This window comes from Bacillus rossius, chromosome 15 (genome assembly GCF_032445375.1).
Source record: "Bacillus rossius redtenbacheri isolate Brsri chromosome 15, Brsri_v3, whole genome shotgun sequence".
Lineage (NCBI taxonomy): Eukaryota > Metazoa > Arthropoda > Insecta > Phasmatodea > Bacillidae > Bacillus > Bacillus rossius.
Window position 1 is genome coordinate 11,862,738 of NC_086342.1, and position 17,709 is coordinate 11,880,446.

Below are 17,709 nucleotides of genomic sequence, written 5' to 3' on the forward strand. Positions count from 1 at the left end.
TATCTAAATCATACTAAATTCTCTCTAAATGATAATTATTTTAAAGTTATTCTTGTCTTTCCTAATAAAATATTTAACCTGCCTAGTGTTCCATTAGGCAACATAACTCTATAAACATATAACTTTCATGCATAAACAACTATTAATTTTTTTATGTTTAGGAATTATAATCTAGTAATATCCATGTTTGTCACAGTGTTTCTGTGCATGGCTTAGTGTTAAAAATCCTTTAAAAAGTAATTATTAAGACAAAAATTAGGACCAAAGTCTAAAGCAATTTATTCATTTTAATTTTATACTGTGGTGGTGTCATGATTGATTGACCTTTTTGTGTGTTTAACTTTTTTTTATTTAAGTTTAATTTTTGTTGCTATGGTGCTTGTCTTCATAGCCCATGACTATCATTTTGTCAGCTTCTTCATTTTTTCTGATTTTCACTTACTGAACAGTTCTGTTTTCCCATGAATAGGTTGACTGGCTTATTGAAGGTATTTATTATTTGTACATGAATAATATTGTTGGAAATCGTTTACAAATAAATATGGTGGTATGATGCGAGAATAAGGCCTCCCGAGTAACAAACGCAGGTGTGGAAACAATTTTCTCATGTATGTTTCCTCATGTCAACCCATGGGAAGAGAATTTGAGATTACTGTATTCTAGAGAATTTGCTGTAACATGAACTTTTTTTGCTGGGTTATATGTGGAATAATGCAGTCTATCGTCATTGCAGTATTAGTTGGTTCTCCCTATTTTTGTTCATACGCTTTCCGTACCCAGTTTTTTGTGTATATTACCCGAAAAAAATACATTTTTATAGTGTTCAGTGATAGACCAGATTTGCTTAATTTTGAAATAGCCTTTATAACTACGCTTCAGGCATATTTACTTTTTTGAATTTGGCCAGTGTCTCATGTTGCATTGGTTTACGTGGTTCTCATTAGAAGATTTAAGTAGGTTTTCACAAATGTTTGTTTCATATACTTCAAATATGCCTATGATATTCATGTTAATGTATTTTATAAGCACAGAAAAACGGAATTTATATTCTACCATGAAAGTAAAGAAAAATACTGCTACTTCATTAAAATTGAGATATTAGTTTCAAGATATTCCTTATTTTTGGTTTTTTTTATGGTTGCTGTATGTATGTTTTTATAAAATGTATTATATGTTAAACATTTAATTTTCCTTTCTTTATTATGTTTTCTCTAAAGCAGTAAAGCCATACAAAATAATAATTGGTTAGTCGTATGACACTACCTCAGAGTGTTTTTATTGCATTTATTATTTTTTATTTCATTAATTGCCATAAATACAGATAACAGCCGCAGATATAACCATTCCCAAACTAAATACCAAAATAACCCATACATTCTAATCATAAACAAGCTTTCAGTTATCTCTTCCAAAGTGAGTAACAAACATTGCTGTAATGAACAGAAGCAAAGTTAGTTTTCGCTGTCTGTCTGTCCCCCTTTTGCTCGCAGACGACACCACCAACCGATGGAAAGGGTTCAAAGCTCCGACCTCGGGACTCGCTACGGACCGGGCACCGCGGTTTCGCCCCGCCCCATACACTCGGCCCACCAAGTAATTGGTGCGTTCCACCGTCACGCGCTGCACCAATAGCGGCCAGAAGCCACCTGTGAGCCGCCCGCCTGCCGCTCGCGAGTGTGTTTTTAGCCGATTGAGTGTGAGTGCAAGCAGGGCGCCAGCATATTTGCAGACAAGGGAACTTTTAATTTTGAGATATATTGAGGGGGGGGAAAAAAAAAAAGAAATGTGTGCAAGTGTTATCAGTGTCAATTCTCCACGTATCAAATTCTTTTTTTTTGTAGATTTTGTGTTATGTTCATTTATTTTTTTTTCCTTCGTTCATTTACTTTTGCTTTGCTTAAGACAATTAATTAATTAATTAATTAATTAATTGTGTTCTTCCCCTTCAATCCGTCCTCCAAAATAACATTCTGCAAGTCTTAAATTTAAATTTTTTGCGGTTATTAATGATTATTTTTTCTTAAATTAATGGTCAGTTCTGTTTTATTTTTAGTTCGTATTCATCTTTAAATTAAACATCTCTTTTTGAGACATTTGTTTTTTTTAATAGGAAATAACATAGACTCACCAAGTTATTTGGGAATTGTGTATTGTCATTTGTAGATGTACAAATTTGTATGGATGTTTTCAAGTATATCCTAGAAAAGAATTTTTTTTTAAGTTTCATCGATAAATTTTTGTAGCCTGTATCACATAATTGTGGATAAAATTAAGTAGAACTTTTTTATCGGATTTTCCTTTTCCATTGTGTACACTGGACATTTCCGGCAGATTAAAAGCCCATTTCTCGAGACTGATATACTGACAGGACCAAAATTTATTGATCTTTGGAGGAAAGACAATCAGATCGGAGTCTTGGAAAGCAGTGGAGTGCATAGGAGTGTGATGCGACCAAATTTCTATTCACGAATGTGTGTTGGGTGACATTCCGAGCACTCATGAGTTGCAAAGTGATTTTGCCAGTAGATAAGTTTTCATTTTACTTAAACATAACCATTAGGCTTTTTAAATTTCTGTGTAGGTTGTTAGTAAAGACAGTGTTTCAAGACTGCCTTGTAGCTTAGTTAGTATGGGGTGTGGCAATAGTTGTGAAATGCCAACATACATAAACATATTCTGTACAACTTTGCTTTTCTTACCAGTTAGTGTCATAATGGTATGCGTCACAAACATACTTGATTCTTGTGGAGACAGCATTTAACGTTTTGCTCATGTTTATTATTTTTCTTTTCTTTAATGGTTTTGGGTTTTTATGTGTGTGTGTATGAAAGTAAAAGCTACTTAGCTTAATAGTAGAAATGCTCTATGTGGATATTTTACTGAATGTAAAAAAAAAAGAAAACAATGAAAATACATAAATAATTGTAATGTTTATTCACTGTCCATTGTAATACATGTGGACCTTTAGATTTATATGTAATTTTAAAAACTTAAACTTAACGTTTAATAATAATAATAATGATTGTTATAACCTAGAATAGCAGTTACCGGACATGATAAAAATAATATTGATTTTATTTTGCATTTTAATTTGCTATTTGCCATGTATTATTTTTTTTTAATTCATCTCTGTGACAAGTAATGATGCCCCTTAATAAAGATGTTGTCTACAAAAATGAGTTGTTGATTTAATATTGTAATTTAATTGTTCAACTCCAGGAACCTCTATACTGCTAAATATGTAAATCACAGCATTAAAAATTGACACTTCAAACTAAAAATCACCAGACAGTTAAGTAAAGAACGGATCCATACACCAAGAAGCAAAAAAAAAAAAATTAACAGGTAAACAACATTTATCTTAAATCAGTAGTTTGAGAAAGAGGTTGTGTTTTCTGTATTATGCTAATTATAAATTCCTATTTCCCTTTAATTTAATTCCTAACTACCCAAAATATTATGTACAATGCGTGTATAAATATTTGCAAACATTAAATGATAAAACTAGCTACCAGAAAATATAAATTTTATTAAAATAAAAAAAAATACATTTACCTAGTACAGAGGGATCATAAACACATTATATAAATAATTCATGCATCTCATGCTTAAAAGAAGACAACTTTTTTTAAAAATGAATTTATAGTTAGCATAGCTAAAGTAAATATCATTAATGTAGTAATAATATACATATAAAAATTAAAATAATGTTTTTTTTTAATAGTAGTATTCAGATATCTTGTATGTTAATGCAGATTTGATTAGTTTCAAAATATTATACTGATATTTTTTTTCCTGTGTTTTGTTTACAGTTTGAGGTTTGGTCAAGATTATTGAGAACAAAATGACTGTTTCATAACTTGGATCTCTGCTAACTTTTCTGGCTGGGAGAGCATTTGAGAGATCTCGCTTTGCCCAACCCAACCTGGCCCTTTGCGGATTTGGTGGACCACAGCTGTTGACGAAAACGATTCGGCATCTGTTGCTGTTTGTTGGTTACTTAACATTCCCTCTTTGGTGGTGAGTTCAGGCAGCGGTGTTCTGACGGTCCAGGCTGTGATTATCGTACAGAAAACTTATCAATGAGGATATATCGAAGAAGATGCCAGATGCATGACCATGCAACTCAACGAAAACATTGTCAGGATCGGGGAGACGTACTGCTTATGTGTACTTCCTTGAACTTTATAAAAAAAACACTTTGTATGTGTGATTGCTTGATTAATTATAGCTAAAAAAAGTTTAAGATTTTAAAGTTGTGTTAGGATAAATATTAAATGAGTGTTAATACATTCTTAAGTGTTAAGATTTTGTGGAGGAAGTAAATAATTATATGAGAAAAACAATTTTGATGGAGTATTATATAAATATAATGTATTTTACATTTTCAGTAGTTGAAAGTATAACTAACAAAATAATAAATAAGTGTAAAAGTGGGAGTCAATCAAGGAAAAAAAAACAGGGTATGAGTTCCTGTTTATAATTTTATTTGAAAGAGGACTTGGAAAAACAATACATTGTAGTAAATTGAATTTTATGTATAAATAATGTATTTTAAAAATTACTTAACTTTAACTTTGACGTGACTCCATTGGAGAATGTTTGAATTATAATTCATTATTATTTTATTTTTTTTAACAAATATTTAAACAGAGAACTCAGTAAATAAATATTAATATTTGCTACCCGTATATAAAAATCCAGTTTGCATTTGTTTCCATTATAGTAAAAAGGCAGATGAAGAATTAATATATTTAGTAGTATAGTGTATTCTGTTTCTACTTTGAAGACCAAGCTTTCAACTCTGAAGCCCTTTTACTAAGACTTTCTTCACATGTTGAGATTTTATATACATACATTAAGATGTAGCTACTTTCCGTGGAGATATATTTACATGTTAACTTTTGTAAAGACTATTATTTAAATTCATAATGTATAGAAGACTAAATTTTTATACGTTCAACGAAACTAAGTGGTCTTGCAATGTGAATGAATGTATTTTTATTGTTCAATGTGTTGTAATAAAATAATTAAAAAGTTTTTGTTTGTTTCAAATGTTTTTAAATGTTATCTGGCTAAGAGAATATTTTTACTGGTTGACCTTCTTTACAATTGAAGTCAAGGAAAAAGTGTTTAGAAAAACCTAAATAAACAATAGTAGTGTGCTCAATATTTTAATTATTTTTTTTTTCCATAAAATGAAAAAAAAAAAAACCTATGAACTAAAAGTACATGTATACAAACATTGTACAATGTTGATTATTGTTACATAGTTTGATACTAGGAATTGAAAGTTGTGTTCAGACCTAGGACTGGGATTAACCATGGGACATATGCTTGGTCTTTACGCTAGATTGACCCAACTGATTTTAACTCCAGGCACATACGTCTCTCCTGAAATTATCTTCTGAAGCATGGTATGTGAGGTTTCAGTGTGGATCAGCCTTTAACTCTATTCTTGGCACATACCTCTCACTAAGAGATTAGCTCTTTGAATTTAAAAATTTTTGCTACCGGATTCTCTTGCAGATGATTTATTGAAATGTTTATGGTATTTATAAGCTTATTTTGTCCCTTTATATATTTTCAAGTACCTTTAAGACCTGCTTGGGATGCATTTACAGTGAAGCCTTTTATTTCCATTCCAAAGTTTAACACTTGACTGTAATCAACACCATTTTATTTTGCCCATGCTTATGCAGCTTAGATTGTCTGCCTGATCTGGTTTATTATGTTTTACATTTTTTTTAGAGACTGAAACAAAATAAATACAAAATAGTATGGCGTGGAAAATTCCATGAGTTTGACAATCACACTAGTCTCAACCGTCCTTGATCCACTCAAGCATGTGTATTTTTTTCGTCAGCTGGTGAATTGGTTACACATGTTGGATGGTTTGCACATGATTTTCGGCCTTTGTTTTTCTAACTGGTTTGCCATTAGATTGAAGTCCACTATGGGCTTGTCGGGAACTATCTGGTCCTATTATTGGCATTTTAAAATCTTGCAGATGTTAGAAGTGGATCTGTTGCCATATAAATTGGCGGAATTACACAGACTCACAAATAGATGATGTCTGAAAAGGAATAGTCTGTTCTCTGAGTGATTAAGGTAACAATGGAATACTGAATCTGGAAGTCTGGATGCCACCTTGCTCCATCTCTCAAGAAATGAAATGAGTGAGTATTTATGGTATTAAAGTTATGTGTTTTTATGGTATGAACGTACGTATGGTATGTAAGTGATGTGAGTGAAATGTAAATGTCTTGCGGTTCCGTGATCTGTGTCCGTTTTTACGTTTCCCTGTCTTTGTGGAACGGACCTTAAGCTGCATTGCATTAGCCTACTCACTGTCTACCTTTTTGCAAATGTCCGATGTGTTTAGATAAAAAATACATATTTGGTGTAAACTGCATCAGTTTTCTCACGGAAAAAATAACCCGAGACTGAGAAACCTACTTTTGAGGGGGTCGTTACCACAACGCCGAACGTACAATAACGCCGAATGCCATAATGCCGAATGCCAAATTGACCGCAACGCCGACAGCTAGAAAACTGATGTGTACCACAACGCCGAAATACAGTAACGCCGAAAAATGTACCACAACCTAACCTAACCTAGCCTTACCTCACCTCACCTTACCTTACCTTACCTTACCTTACCTTACCTTACCTTACCTTACCTTACCTTACCTTACCTAACCTTTGTGGCAGTCCTGCAATGACATTTTTCGGCTTTAATGTATTTCGGCGTTGTGGTACACAGCAGTTTTCTAGCTGCCGGCGTTGTAGTCAATTTGGCATTAGGCGTTATGGTTTTTGGCGTTATTGTACGTTCGGCGTTGTGGTGCGTCCTCCTTTTGAGGCACGCAAGTGAGCGCAAACTTGCACCTGTAAGAGTGAAAATAGTTGCGTCATGCTGGAATCTTCAATAGCGCGACGCTGATGACGAAACTGTTCCTAGCCAATTACGTTCAACGCACAATTGGCGTTATGTGCGATAAACTTTCCGTTTCCATCGCGGTGTGGGCGCGACATTATTTTTAACGTGTGTCAGAATTTTGTTTTCGAATGATGGTTGGACTTGTGAATTTGTATTTTGTTACAATTAGATTTTTTTTTTTTATTTCGTTTAATCAATTTATCTGCGAAATTTTTTAATACGTTGACGCACAGTGAAAGTTAAATTTAGATAACTTACAACATAATTCTATATCACATGTCGATTGAAAATAATTGTAGACCTTCGGTGGCTTTGTGGTATATGCGGTGGGTATATAATGGCCAGAGAAACATTGTGTGTTCTCAGTACCGCGACATTTCCCTGTCGCGTCGCGTCGCGTCGCGTCTATCGCGCTGTTGTGATTCCAGCATAGAGCACCCTTGATTCCGGAACCATACGAACGTTCTATCATGATGGCGTTAAGGCCCCTTTACACTTTACGGAACATCTGTCTGACACTTTCATATTTCTTGTGCAAAGTGTAAACTCTGACCAACCAGAGACCTAAAAAAACTTGAACTCCTGCAATAAATGTCGAGACTTTTTTTACTCTCGAGTGCAAATGCTTCGTGTATTGAGTGTGGCATTTATTCCTCAATATTTCAAATACTTAATGCATGCAAGTTGGAATCAAGTTGAACACACATTCTGGGCAATGCTTGCATCTCGTATATTTATGGCTTCAGTTCAAGAGTTTTAAACTTTTGAAAGAAGTGTCTGACAATTCTTGAGCATTCGTGAATGCAATGTCAAAGAAAAAATGGTGAAGTGATATAAAGTAGAGTGAACTCATAAATGATTGTGAAGCAAGGCCAATGTTGTGAGATGTTACTGATGCAAGAAACATGAAGCTTTGAAAGAACTAGCGGAGAAATATATCACAACAACGCAAAAAATAAATAGGAAAAAAATCTGCAAAAGCATTCCAAACAATAATTTAAAAAAATCTGGGCTAGGAACTGAAGACAATTTTTTTTAATTGACGCAGTTGTGTGTTTAAAATCCCCCCCCCCCCCCCCCCTCCTTTTTCCCTACATTTATATAATATTTAGTTACTAAAATTACCAATGTAACCTAGATGTGCTAAAACATAAATATATGATTGAATGTGATTAAATAGTACTTTATACTCGATTTGATGCTGTGTTTTAAAAATGCAGTTCATTTAAATACTGTAACACCCCTGAAGTATGGTTTAGTAACTTTTTCTTATTTATTATTTCTCGTCATATTTAACCCCATTTTCCTACATTTCATCTCGTAGCTTCATTTTTGCAGCTGACATGTTCAACTGTCCAGTACAAATAGGTCTAAAACATTCTGATGGAAAGGAACTCTCGGACACTTAATCGCAGATACAAATATCATCTGGCACTGATTGTTTTACTCAAGACACATGACATTTGTGTCATGACAAATAAGTGTCCAGCTTAGACGCACCTTAATAGGGTATGGTCTCTCTCGGTCTACGGAATCCGACGTCGTCTGGACTGGCCCAATCTCGCCCGAACAAAAAAAACCTGGTGGTGTCATTGTAGATCAGCCAGTGAATTTAATTTCCTTTGGTTTAAATCGACCGATGTGAACGATGTAGATTGTTTAAGCACGAAAAATGTATCACCAGATTATCGATTATAAGTCAATGAAACAACGTACGATATTATGTTATTTACTTTTCTATATTCAGAAAGCGACATTTGTGAGGAATTTACTCTTTTTTAGTAATAAATGTTTTGACGTAGGACATGTTTCTAAATACAAAAATGACATAACGACCCTTTTTTTTTTGTTTATGTGTAACATCTTAGCTCTCGGTATACGGCCATTTGGTGGAAGTAATTTCGGGAATGGAACGGAAATGTGTAACAACCACGGTGCTGCCATCTGTGGCGGATGGTGGTAACCAATATTTCAGAAATACAAAGGTAAATTTATAATATTAACGGTTTTATGAATTTTAGTAATAAGGGCAGTATTTTGATAAAATTCTTTTTCGAAAATCAGTTCCTAAACCGGGTTTTAGTCTTTCTTTTTCAAGGTTTTTTTTTTAGCTTTTATTGGAGCCTTTTAATTATATAGTTTACATTTCGCTCTGCAAATCGAATTATTCGATAGTCGACTTTACTGCTCAGTCAGTAAATTTTTGCGGCGGGTGCGAAAACTACTTGTTATTCGCGTACAGAAATATAGTTGAAAACACAATTTGCCTTTATTTATCACGCCTAACTTTTTTTTTTTTTTTTTTTTTTTTTTTTTTTTTTTAGAATTCTACGTTAAATTTCATGTCTTGAGTTTCGATTAAGTTAATTTTTACACACCAGATGTTACACGTCACTGACTAGTACTGAAATACTAGCTCAATTTTTTTGTTTCGTTTTCATTGTACACTCACTGAAATGAAGTGAATAACTGTTGCAAGGCACTGTGACCTTTGTCTTAGCTAGGTGTTTGCAGACATTTCCGTTTTATATCGTTTCACACTTAACTCGTAGTACAGAGAAATGGCGCCCATTGTTGTAAGACTTATAATATCCAGCTTCCTTACCTTAAAAACCTTATATTGTATACAATCATTAATTATTATAGGAATTTAATATTTTGTTGATTTTTATTAACCATCCAATCGTGCTTATTGACAGTATTATTACAGTTGTAGTAATTTTGACAATAAAGTTATAATGAAACGCTAAACACCAATTATTATTTCTTAGGAGAATCTTTTTTTAGCAGTCAGTCATTCAATTAAACTATTTGTCATGCTTAAACCCAAGTTTTTTTTAATGTTAAAATTATATCAAAAATGTTTTGACAAAAAAAAAGGTCGAACCCAGTACGGCGTCTTTCATTAGCATATCCTGAGAAGTAGATATTGAATATTATCAGCCAATGCTCTTTGTGAAATCAAGATGTAAAACTGAATCCCAAAATTCTCATTCAAAAACTAGCCTCTCAACAAGATGTCTCAGGTAAAGTTTTGAGTATATTTTTCATTACGTTAAAAAAAAAAAAAAATGTAGTGTCTGGGACTCGGGACGCACCACAACGCCGAAATACCACAACGCCGAACGTACAATAACGCCGAATACCATAACGCCGAATGTCAAAATTTACCACAACGCCGACAGCTAGATAACTGCTGTGTACCACAACGCCGAATTACCACAACGCCGAAATACATTAACGCCGAAAAATGTCATTGCAGGACTGCCACAAAGGTTAAGTTAGGTAAAGTTAGCACAGAAATTAATTCAGTTGTTTTTCATTTTGCTCCTGTGGCTCCCCTTCCCCGCAAAATCATTTTTCGGCGTTATGGTATTCGGCGTTGTTGTACGTTCGGCGTTGTTGTAACGACCCTCTGGGACTCGTGCGCTCTGCGTACACCTGGCAACAGCGCACGTCGAGACAGGAACAGGAGCTGGTGGCAGAATGCGTGCGTCGAGGCGAGACAGTGAAGTGCCAGCCGCGAGCTGAGGATGACGTGTCGCTGTGGCAGACGGCGACGGACGTGGGAAATGGGGCAGCAGTGCGCACCAGCCGGAGGTAAGCTTCCCCCTCCCCCCCCCCCCTTCTTATGTAAAAACAACACTTGACAAGCATTCAACATACAGCGAGGCGTTTCACGCTATAAAAAAAAATTGACTCGTAAACTTTGGTCAGAACAAACATGTCTACGGAATCCTCCGTTTCACAGACGAGAGAGCCAAAACCCCGAAGTTCATGCTTTTTTTTTCCGTATCTTTTATTTAGCTATTCTAACCAAATCAACCGTCCACAATGTTTTAAAGTTTTTATAATGTAGCTAACCTAACCTAATTGACCATTAGTATCCTTTTTATCAACACCGCCATATTTATTTACTATGAACAAAAAAAAATTCACGATGAAAATATTGCGCGCTTAGAGGTGATACCGTGCTAGAAGCACTAGCGAACGTCACACTTATCCTGCCTCACTAACGGAACTACACCTGTAACTAGGTGGGCCCCTTTACGCCCTTCTTTTCATTTTGCAATTTGTTTGTAGGCAAATGTACTCAATTTTTTTTGTGCAATAACTGCATATAAACATATGTAAATTTTAAAAGTAGTGTTCTTTTATCGTATTAATATTTTTTTTTGTATTATAAAAGTGCAACTTCATTATTTCTCTTTTAGTTTAGCAGTTGGTAAGAATGGGTCTGCTTTTCTTGCAGCTAGGTTCTTAATGCTAGAGATGTTTCAACCCAGAAGCCTAGATAAGTTAAATGCCACGAAAGCTTTAACGCTATTTGTATCCACCTTCAAACACTACACTCTAATGCATGTACTGCTAAACTTGTTTTCATAAACGGTAATTAATACTTTTATAACTTTTGAATGCAATTTAAATTGTGTTATATTATAATTTTATATACTCTGAAATGATAAAAGATAACGTTTAAAACACAGTACGCACGTAAGCCTTTATAAAGAATTTGATTCTGGCATTCATATCGCCATTTAATACTTTCGTATTTGCGGGATGATTTTTAACGTTATGTAGGTCAATTGAATTGCTGTGCATACTGGTAAGACCTGAAGCACTGTTGGGAAACGGGTACGAGAGAAAATTAATTGAAACCCTGTGTTGTACCTGGCCAATTAATTACCTTAGGCGATTTTCAAACAAGTTGTCTTGAAATTAGTTTCAAAGTTCTTGGCTTCATTTTAAATGCGGTCGTTACCGTAATAACAGCGTCTGAGCGAGTTCATGTAGGTAATGCAAAGAAACTGAAATTAATAACGGTATTTTTTATTTTTCAAAAAACTTTTAAGGTTTGTAACCCTGAACTCTCATTAATTGGATTTTAAACCATCGTAGGTTGGTAGAAAATTGTATTAAAATTTAATTTTTTTGTGCTCATAATTAAGCTTTAGTAATAGAATCCAATAAAACACCCCCTACACACACACACACACACACACACACACACACGATCAGTCCGAACTGTCAATTCGGACTTATCAGTTTAAATTGAACAGTCGGAACTGCCGTGTGTGAGAGCAAGAACTTTGGACTGATCAATCGGAACTGATGGACTGACGAGCTGATGGTTTCCCACCAAATCGGACTTTGGACTAGAGAGCCCTCAGTCCGAACTACCGTGTGTGGGAACAGCGTCTCGCCAGTCCAAACTGTCAGTCCATCAGCCGAGTGTCGTGGTAGACATCTTTATTTGTACTCTTCTGTTGCTTTACTATTTCATTTGTCTTTTTATAACTGATAGTGCAACTGCAATTGCGACATCCTAAGTTTCTTCCATATTCTACAAGGAAACGATACGTCCAACAGCGACAGAAACCACAAGACTGCTCGTGCGTTCAGTCCAGTCCAGTCCGAACTGTCAGTTCTAACTGAGTAGTCCGAATTGGGAACTGGTCTGATCGTTTGCGGGGGTCTTTAAGAGGGAAATGCCATGGCCTAGATCAGTGATGGCTTACTGGCAGTCAAGAGACGTAGTTTCATACGGCCTGCTTAAATCCTATCTCGACAAAAACAATGTTCTGCATTCCCCGTCGCTTCTCGCGAGGCGGACGGCTGAGGCTCGCTCGAGCGAAAATTCCTCGCCTCGTTCGGGGCTCGTTTTGCCCCACTGGCTCGTTTCTCTCGGCTACTCTCTGCCTCATTCGATACATGAGACACTTTTCTGCATTTTTAATTGTTTCTGCTCGGGCGATATCGCTTGTTTTCCTCCTTTTCTCCACACATAACAGGTTTCAGCTTAGGCATTTTGCGATTAAATGTCTCCATTACTAAAGTTAGTAACTATAGTTATTCCACTCAACTAGTTCAACTCAGCGCTCACCCATGAGCGAATTAAAGTTTGGATCACGCAAATCGGTCTATTGCTTTTCGCAGTCACAGCTCTCACTGACTTCCTATTTGACGCTCCCCAACAACGCTCATTACGTCATCACTGCAAATTAACCGGGTGAGTCATACGTAACGACCACTAGCAAAGTCTGTGCTACTAAGGCCCGGCGCACACGGAGCAACTATTTGGTGACGACAGTTGCAAAACGGTTGAGCTCGCAACTGTTTTGTGACCTTGGCAGCGCACGGGGACGGGGAACCGCACACGAGGCGATCGGTTTGAGACCAGTCTCAAACCAGTTGTACGCGACCGTGGATCCGCGGTCGCAGATGCATTGCAAACTTCAGTCGAACGAAACCACGAGGTGTTTATTATTTATTTCAGAGGTGCTTATTATTAATTTCAATGACAACATGAGTGATCCAGAATTTAATTTAAATTTCGTAGGAGAGGTGGAGAAACATGAAGTGGGTACTTCACAACTATAAACTTCCGGGATATTCAAGAAAATAAGTGACAGAGAAAGCATGGCAAGAGGTGGCCGCCCAATTAAATATGTCAGGTGAGCAAATTTTATCAGGTTAGCAATGGTTATGTGTATCTACCAGTGGCGTCTCGTCAGGGCAAGCAAGGCAAGCAGTGCTTGCCCAGGCTGTTTCCAGACATTGTATTTTTTAAATAAATATTTTATTCAAAATAGTATTTTACTTTGGCTCGTGCAGTTAAGTGTATGTATTTTTTACACTATCTTCTTGGGACCCAATACTGTGCGCTATAAAAAAAGAACTCGTTGACACACAAAACATGCTGTTTTAGAAGCGTTGCTAGGTTTAGAAGCGCTGGTATCGCTTTCATCAGGAAGGCTGCCGCAGTAGTTTTCTTTCGGAAGGGGGGTGGCATGGTACAAAGGTTCAGGGAGGGGATTGGCTGGAAAAATACGTGGTAGAAGCTACGAAGGTAACGCTTTCTTGCCGAACTGGAGCGAACATGGCCGAAGCAGACGGTGGAATTCTTCCGCCGACTGCTTCGGCTATGTCCGGTACAGTTCGGCACGGCAGGTGGCGATGTCGCGTTTCAGTCGGCGGTCGTCTCTCGGGGCGCGCGCATCTCTCCCGCGGGCTGTTGGCTGGCAGTGCGTGGGGGATTTGTGGGCGTACGATGATACTACACTCCCACTTAGTATATAAGTAATGTAGAGTAGGTATTTTACTATCAGAATAATGTAAGTCAATCATTATTTTTCAAAAATAATGTATTAAAAAAAATGTCAATTTTTCTACCTGTGGAATAGTCAATGTTCAGTTAAGAAAACTACTTAAATAGCACCATTTTGTACCTTGAAATCCATATTTTCCCGGCGGAGAGCCGCCAGACCCCCCCCCCCCCCCCCCCAACTACATCATGTTTTGGTGTGAACGGAGTTTTTGCTTCCCCTCATGTAAACCTCACGCCTCGCCACTGGTATCTACTATAATAAAGCCACAAGTATTACTGATTGAACTATCAAAATGTATAGGCACTTCTAGATGGGCCAGAGTAGTGAAATATGCAGGGTGTCTACTGACCCTGGAAAACCTGGACAAATCAGGGAATTTTGTAATCAGGGAAAAATAAGGGTATTTTTGTTTGGTAGGTTGTAGTTGGCAATACCTTTTTGTTTATTGATCAGCTTGCATTGACGTAGCATCAAGTGTATCCCCTCCCATTTTTATTTTTGAATGGCAAATAACGAACAGTTCCCACGTCCATTTTCTTTTATTTACCATCGGATTCGGAAGTTGCGTTGAATCACGTGATACAAACTGGTTCAAGCTGGTCTGTTATCTTGCTGACGTATGTGCTGCGGCATGTGCTTCCCGCGCTCGGATTACACCGACAGGTGCATTTAATTTTAAGTAAATATGGATGCCCCCAACGTAAACTGGGCATTTTTGTTAGCTTTGAAAATACATATCACAGACACTTTTGGTGAAGATTCGCCATCGTTGCTAGAAATTAGTAGCTGTGGGCTTCATACAGTCCATGGTGCTTTCAAAACTGTAATTTCTGCTACACAATGGGACGTTGTTAGTTTTTTGAGGCACAGTTACTTTTTGTTTAAGAATGTACCTGCAAGGAGGGCAGATTACATTAGAATAACTAGAGCAGAGCTTTTTCCCAAGAAATTTTGTGCAATAATATGGTTAGAAAATACTGCAGTTGCTGAGCGTTCCATGAAAACATTAGGCTACCCCACCTAAAGAAATTTGTTAGTGAAGTTTCTATTCCATCTGTCTTTCAATGTAGGTAGTGGAAAGTGCTCTTGAAGATAATCTTCTAGAAGTAAAATTTACATTTTTCCACTCTTTGGCATCAGAGCTGGAATTGTTTCTTGCAATGTTCCAAAGAAATTTGTTAGTGAAGTTTCTATTTCATCTGTCTTTCAATGTACTGAAAAGTGCTCTTGAAGATAATCGTCTAGAAGTAAAATTTACATTCTTCCACTCTTTGGCATCAGAGCTGGAATTGTTTCTTACAATATTCCAAAGTGAAGCACCCATGGCACCTTTTCTGTATGATTCACTGGTAGACATTTTATTAGCTTTGGCAGGAAAGTTTTTGAAACCAGAGGTACTGAAGAGCTTTAGGGGAAAACGCAATGTATCTCGATTGGATGCAGATAACCAGGAAAATCTATTGACTGCTAACAATATTAAGTTGGGTTATGCAGTACGCCATGCCATCAAGAAAGAGAAAGTACCAGAAAAGTCTGTCCTGTTACTGAAAAATGATGTTAGGACTTGTCCAAAGGTTATGGTAAAAAAACTTCAAGACAAAAGTCCCCTAAGGTACAAACTTACCAAAGGAATTTCCTGCTTATGTCCGTCTATGGCTTTAAATTCAGGTGTGAGGAAGCAGCGTGTGAAGTACAGTTTATAATGTCTTCGAAACAGGTGGCTATCAGGACAAGAAGCTGATAACATTGATTGATCATATCAGTTGGTATGTTCCTCGCAAAATTCTGAAGCACTGTTCTCGTCTTTTTCTCGAGAAGATGGGCGCCTTGATCACTTGTGGATGCTCATTCTTAAGGCACATACAGTAATTTTCAAAACAGGCCTTCTAAAGTTTGTGAGGATGATGATGGAAATGCATAATTGGAAAGAGGATTTTCAGTGAATTCTAATCTGCTGACTGAAAACTTTCAGGAAGAAACACTGATTGCACAAATACAAGTGTATGACTTTGTTCAACGTTCTGGAGGTGTAGAGCATGTTGATATCATCAAGTCCATGTTACAGTATGTAAGAAATGCTAGTTGTAGGCGTAAGGAAGCCCTGCAAACAAAACAAAAAGAAAAGGAAGCTACAGACAAGAAGAAGGCAGAAAAAAGAAGAGTTGACGAGATCAAGGCATTGCAGTTTAAGAAGGCTCGAGTGTTGGATTTGGCTTGTTCTGAAGCAAGTGCTATAGACGCAAAAGTTGAGTCACTGCGAAATTGACGGGAGCTTCCTTTTACTAATGTTTTTTTGCAAAAGTAAGTGTGTGAAATATTTGTAGCAGCATGTTTTATTTGCCATCAATTGAGTAACTTTGGCCACGTCTAGAAGAAGGTAATATTTTTACTAATTTAAGTAAGTTGAAATACTTTGAAACCCATCAATGTATTGTTATGCAGTTGTCGTAATTGTGTTAAAGAAAACCTAGAAAAATTCAGTTTTAGACCTGGAAAACCTGTAAAAATCAGGGAATTTCATTTACTAGATCGGGTAGACACCTTGAATATGGCACACTCATAAATTATTATCAAACCGCTCTACTAATGATTATTAACTGTAACAATTGGTAATAATTAACAATGTCATCCGCATCTGAATCTGAATTTGACATAGCAAACACTGGAAACCAACTGCACTGCTCGAATTAACACCAACTGATCCACAATCAGTCTTGTCAGTGTGCGGACAGAAGTTTCGTTCTGGTTGCAAACTGGTTGCTACCTCAACTGGTTTGCAACCTTCGTCTCAAAACAGTTGCCCCTTGTGCGCTGGGCCTAAGATACATTTACTTTAACTCTGTAGCTTTCATGGTTTACGAGTGTTAAAGCGGTGTCGAATTCTCAGCAGAAGTGACACCCAACCCGAGATTAAAGACATTTTTTATATTCATGTCAAAAAAAACCTGGCTGAAAGCAATTTATCGGAGAGCCGGATAGTTTTGTCTTTGACCTCGTGTCAGTTGTTCGCAACTGGTGTACGTGACGTTCGCACATTTTTGACGTTTTTTTTCTGAGTGATGTAGTTTTGTTGCACACACTTTTAGCGGGATGAACTACAAATTGAAAAATGAATGGGTCTTCTTTAATTTTTCTTAATGTTCGGCCATATTTTCTTTAAAGATTTTGCATTACAATTTGTGTTATGACGCGTCAAAAATCAACACTGTAGGCTTTTTTTTTTTTTTTTTTTTAAATTTCAAACCATTACAAATTAAGTGTGACGGTAACGACCAAATAAACTTAAAATACGAAAATCAGTTGCGAAATTTAAAGTATAATTCTTTAAAATAATGCCGGTTGTGATAAATATATGAAAATAGGGAAAAAATTTAAAAAAAAATTCTTTTTAAAACCCAAGTATAATTCTGTTTAACAAGAAGGTAATATTGTATTCTCAGGGCTAGCGGAACAACATGAGTACCGAACAAGTCGCATGTAAATCTCTCAACAAGAAAATAAGATATGTACTACAAATAAATATTTAATTAATTTTTTTATGAAAAAAAAATTCATTCAACAATCACCTTAGTCAGGAGTGTATTTGTTAGTAACTTTTGTGGGAGTTTCCTGCCTAAATATTATTCTTGAATTAACGCGTTTAGGCCATTTTCAATT

General features: G+C 36.2%; 2 protein-coding genes across 3 annotated transcripts in view; both read left to right on the forward strand.

The window, feature by feature from the left end:
• Positions 1-5,116, forward strand: part of LOC134539222 (KH domain-containing, RNA-binding, signal transduction-associated protein 3-like) — a 283,653-nt gene extending 278,537 nt beyond the window's left edge. Inside the window, exons 6-7 of one of the 2 annotated variants that reach the window (XR_010076280.1) lie at positions 1,491-1,696; positions 3,813-5,116. Coding sequence is in view for 1 of the 2 variants with exons in the window: in XM_063381013.1 (XP_063237083.1) it covers positions 1,491-1,597 (107 nt within the window). In the remaining variant the exon portion in view is untranslated. Of the gene's footprint in view, positions 1-1,490; positions 3,177-3,812 lie in introns of those variants that run through there. The other variant, XM_063381013.1, reaches the window with a different exon arrangement.
• A 5,332-nt stretch (positions 5,117-10,448) lies between these two features.
• LOC134539194 (esterase E4-like) overlaps positions 10,449-17,709 on the forward strand; it is a 333,286-nt gene continuing 326,025 nt past the window's right edge. Inside the window, exon 1 of the mRNA XM_063380966.1 lies at positions 10,449-10,543. The gene's annotated coding sequence lies outside the window, so the exon portion shown is untranslated. The remainder of the gene's footprint in view (positions 10,544-17,709) is intronic.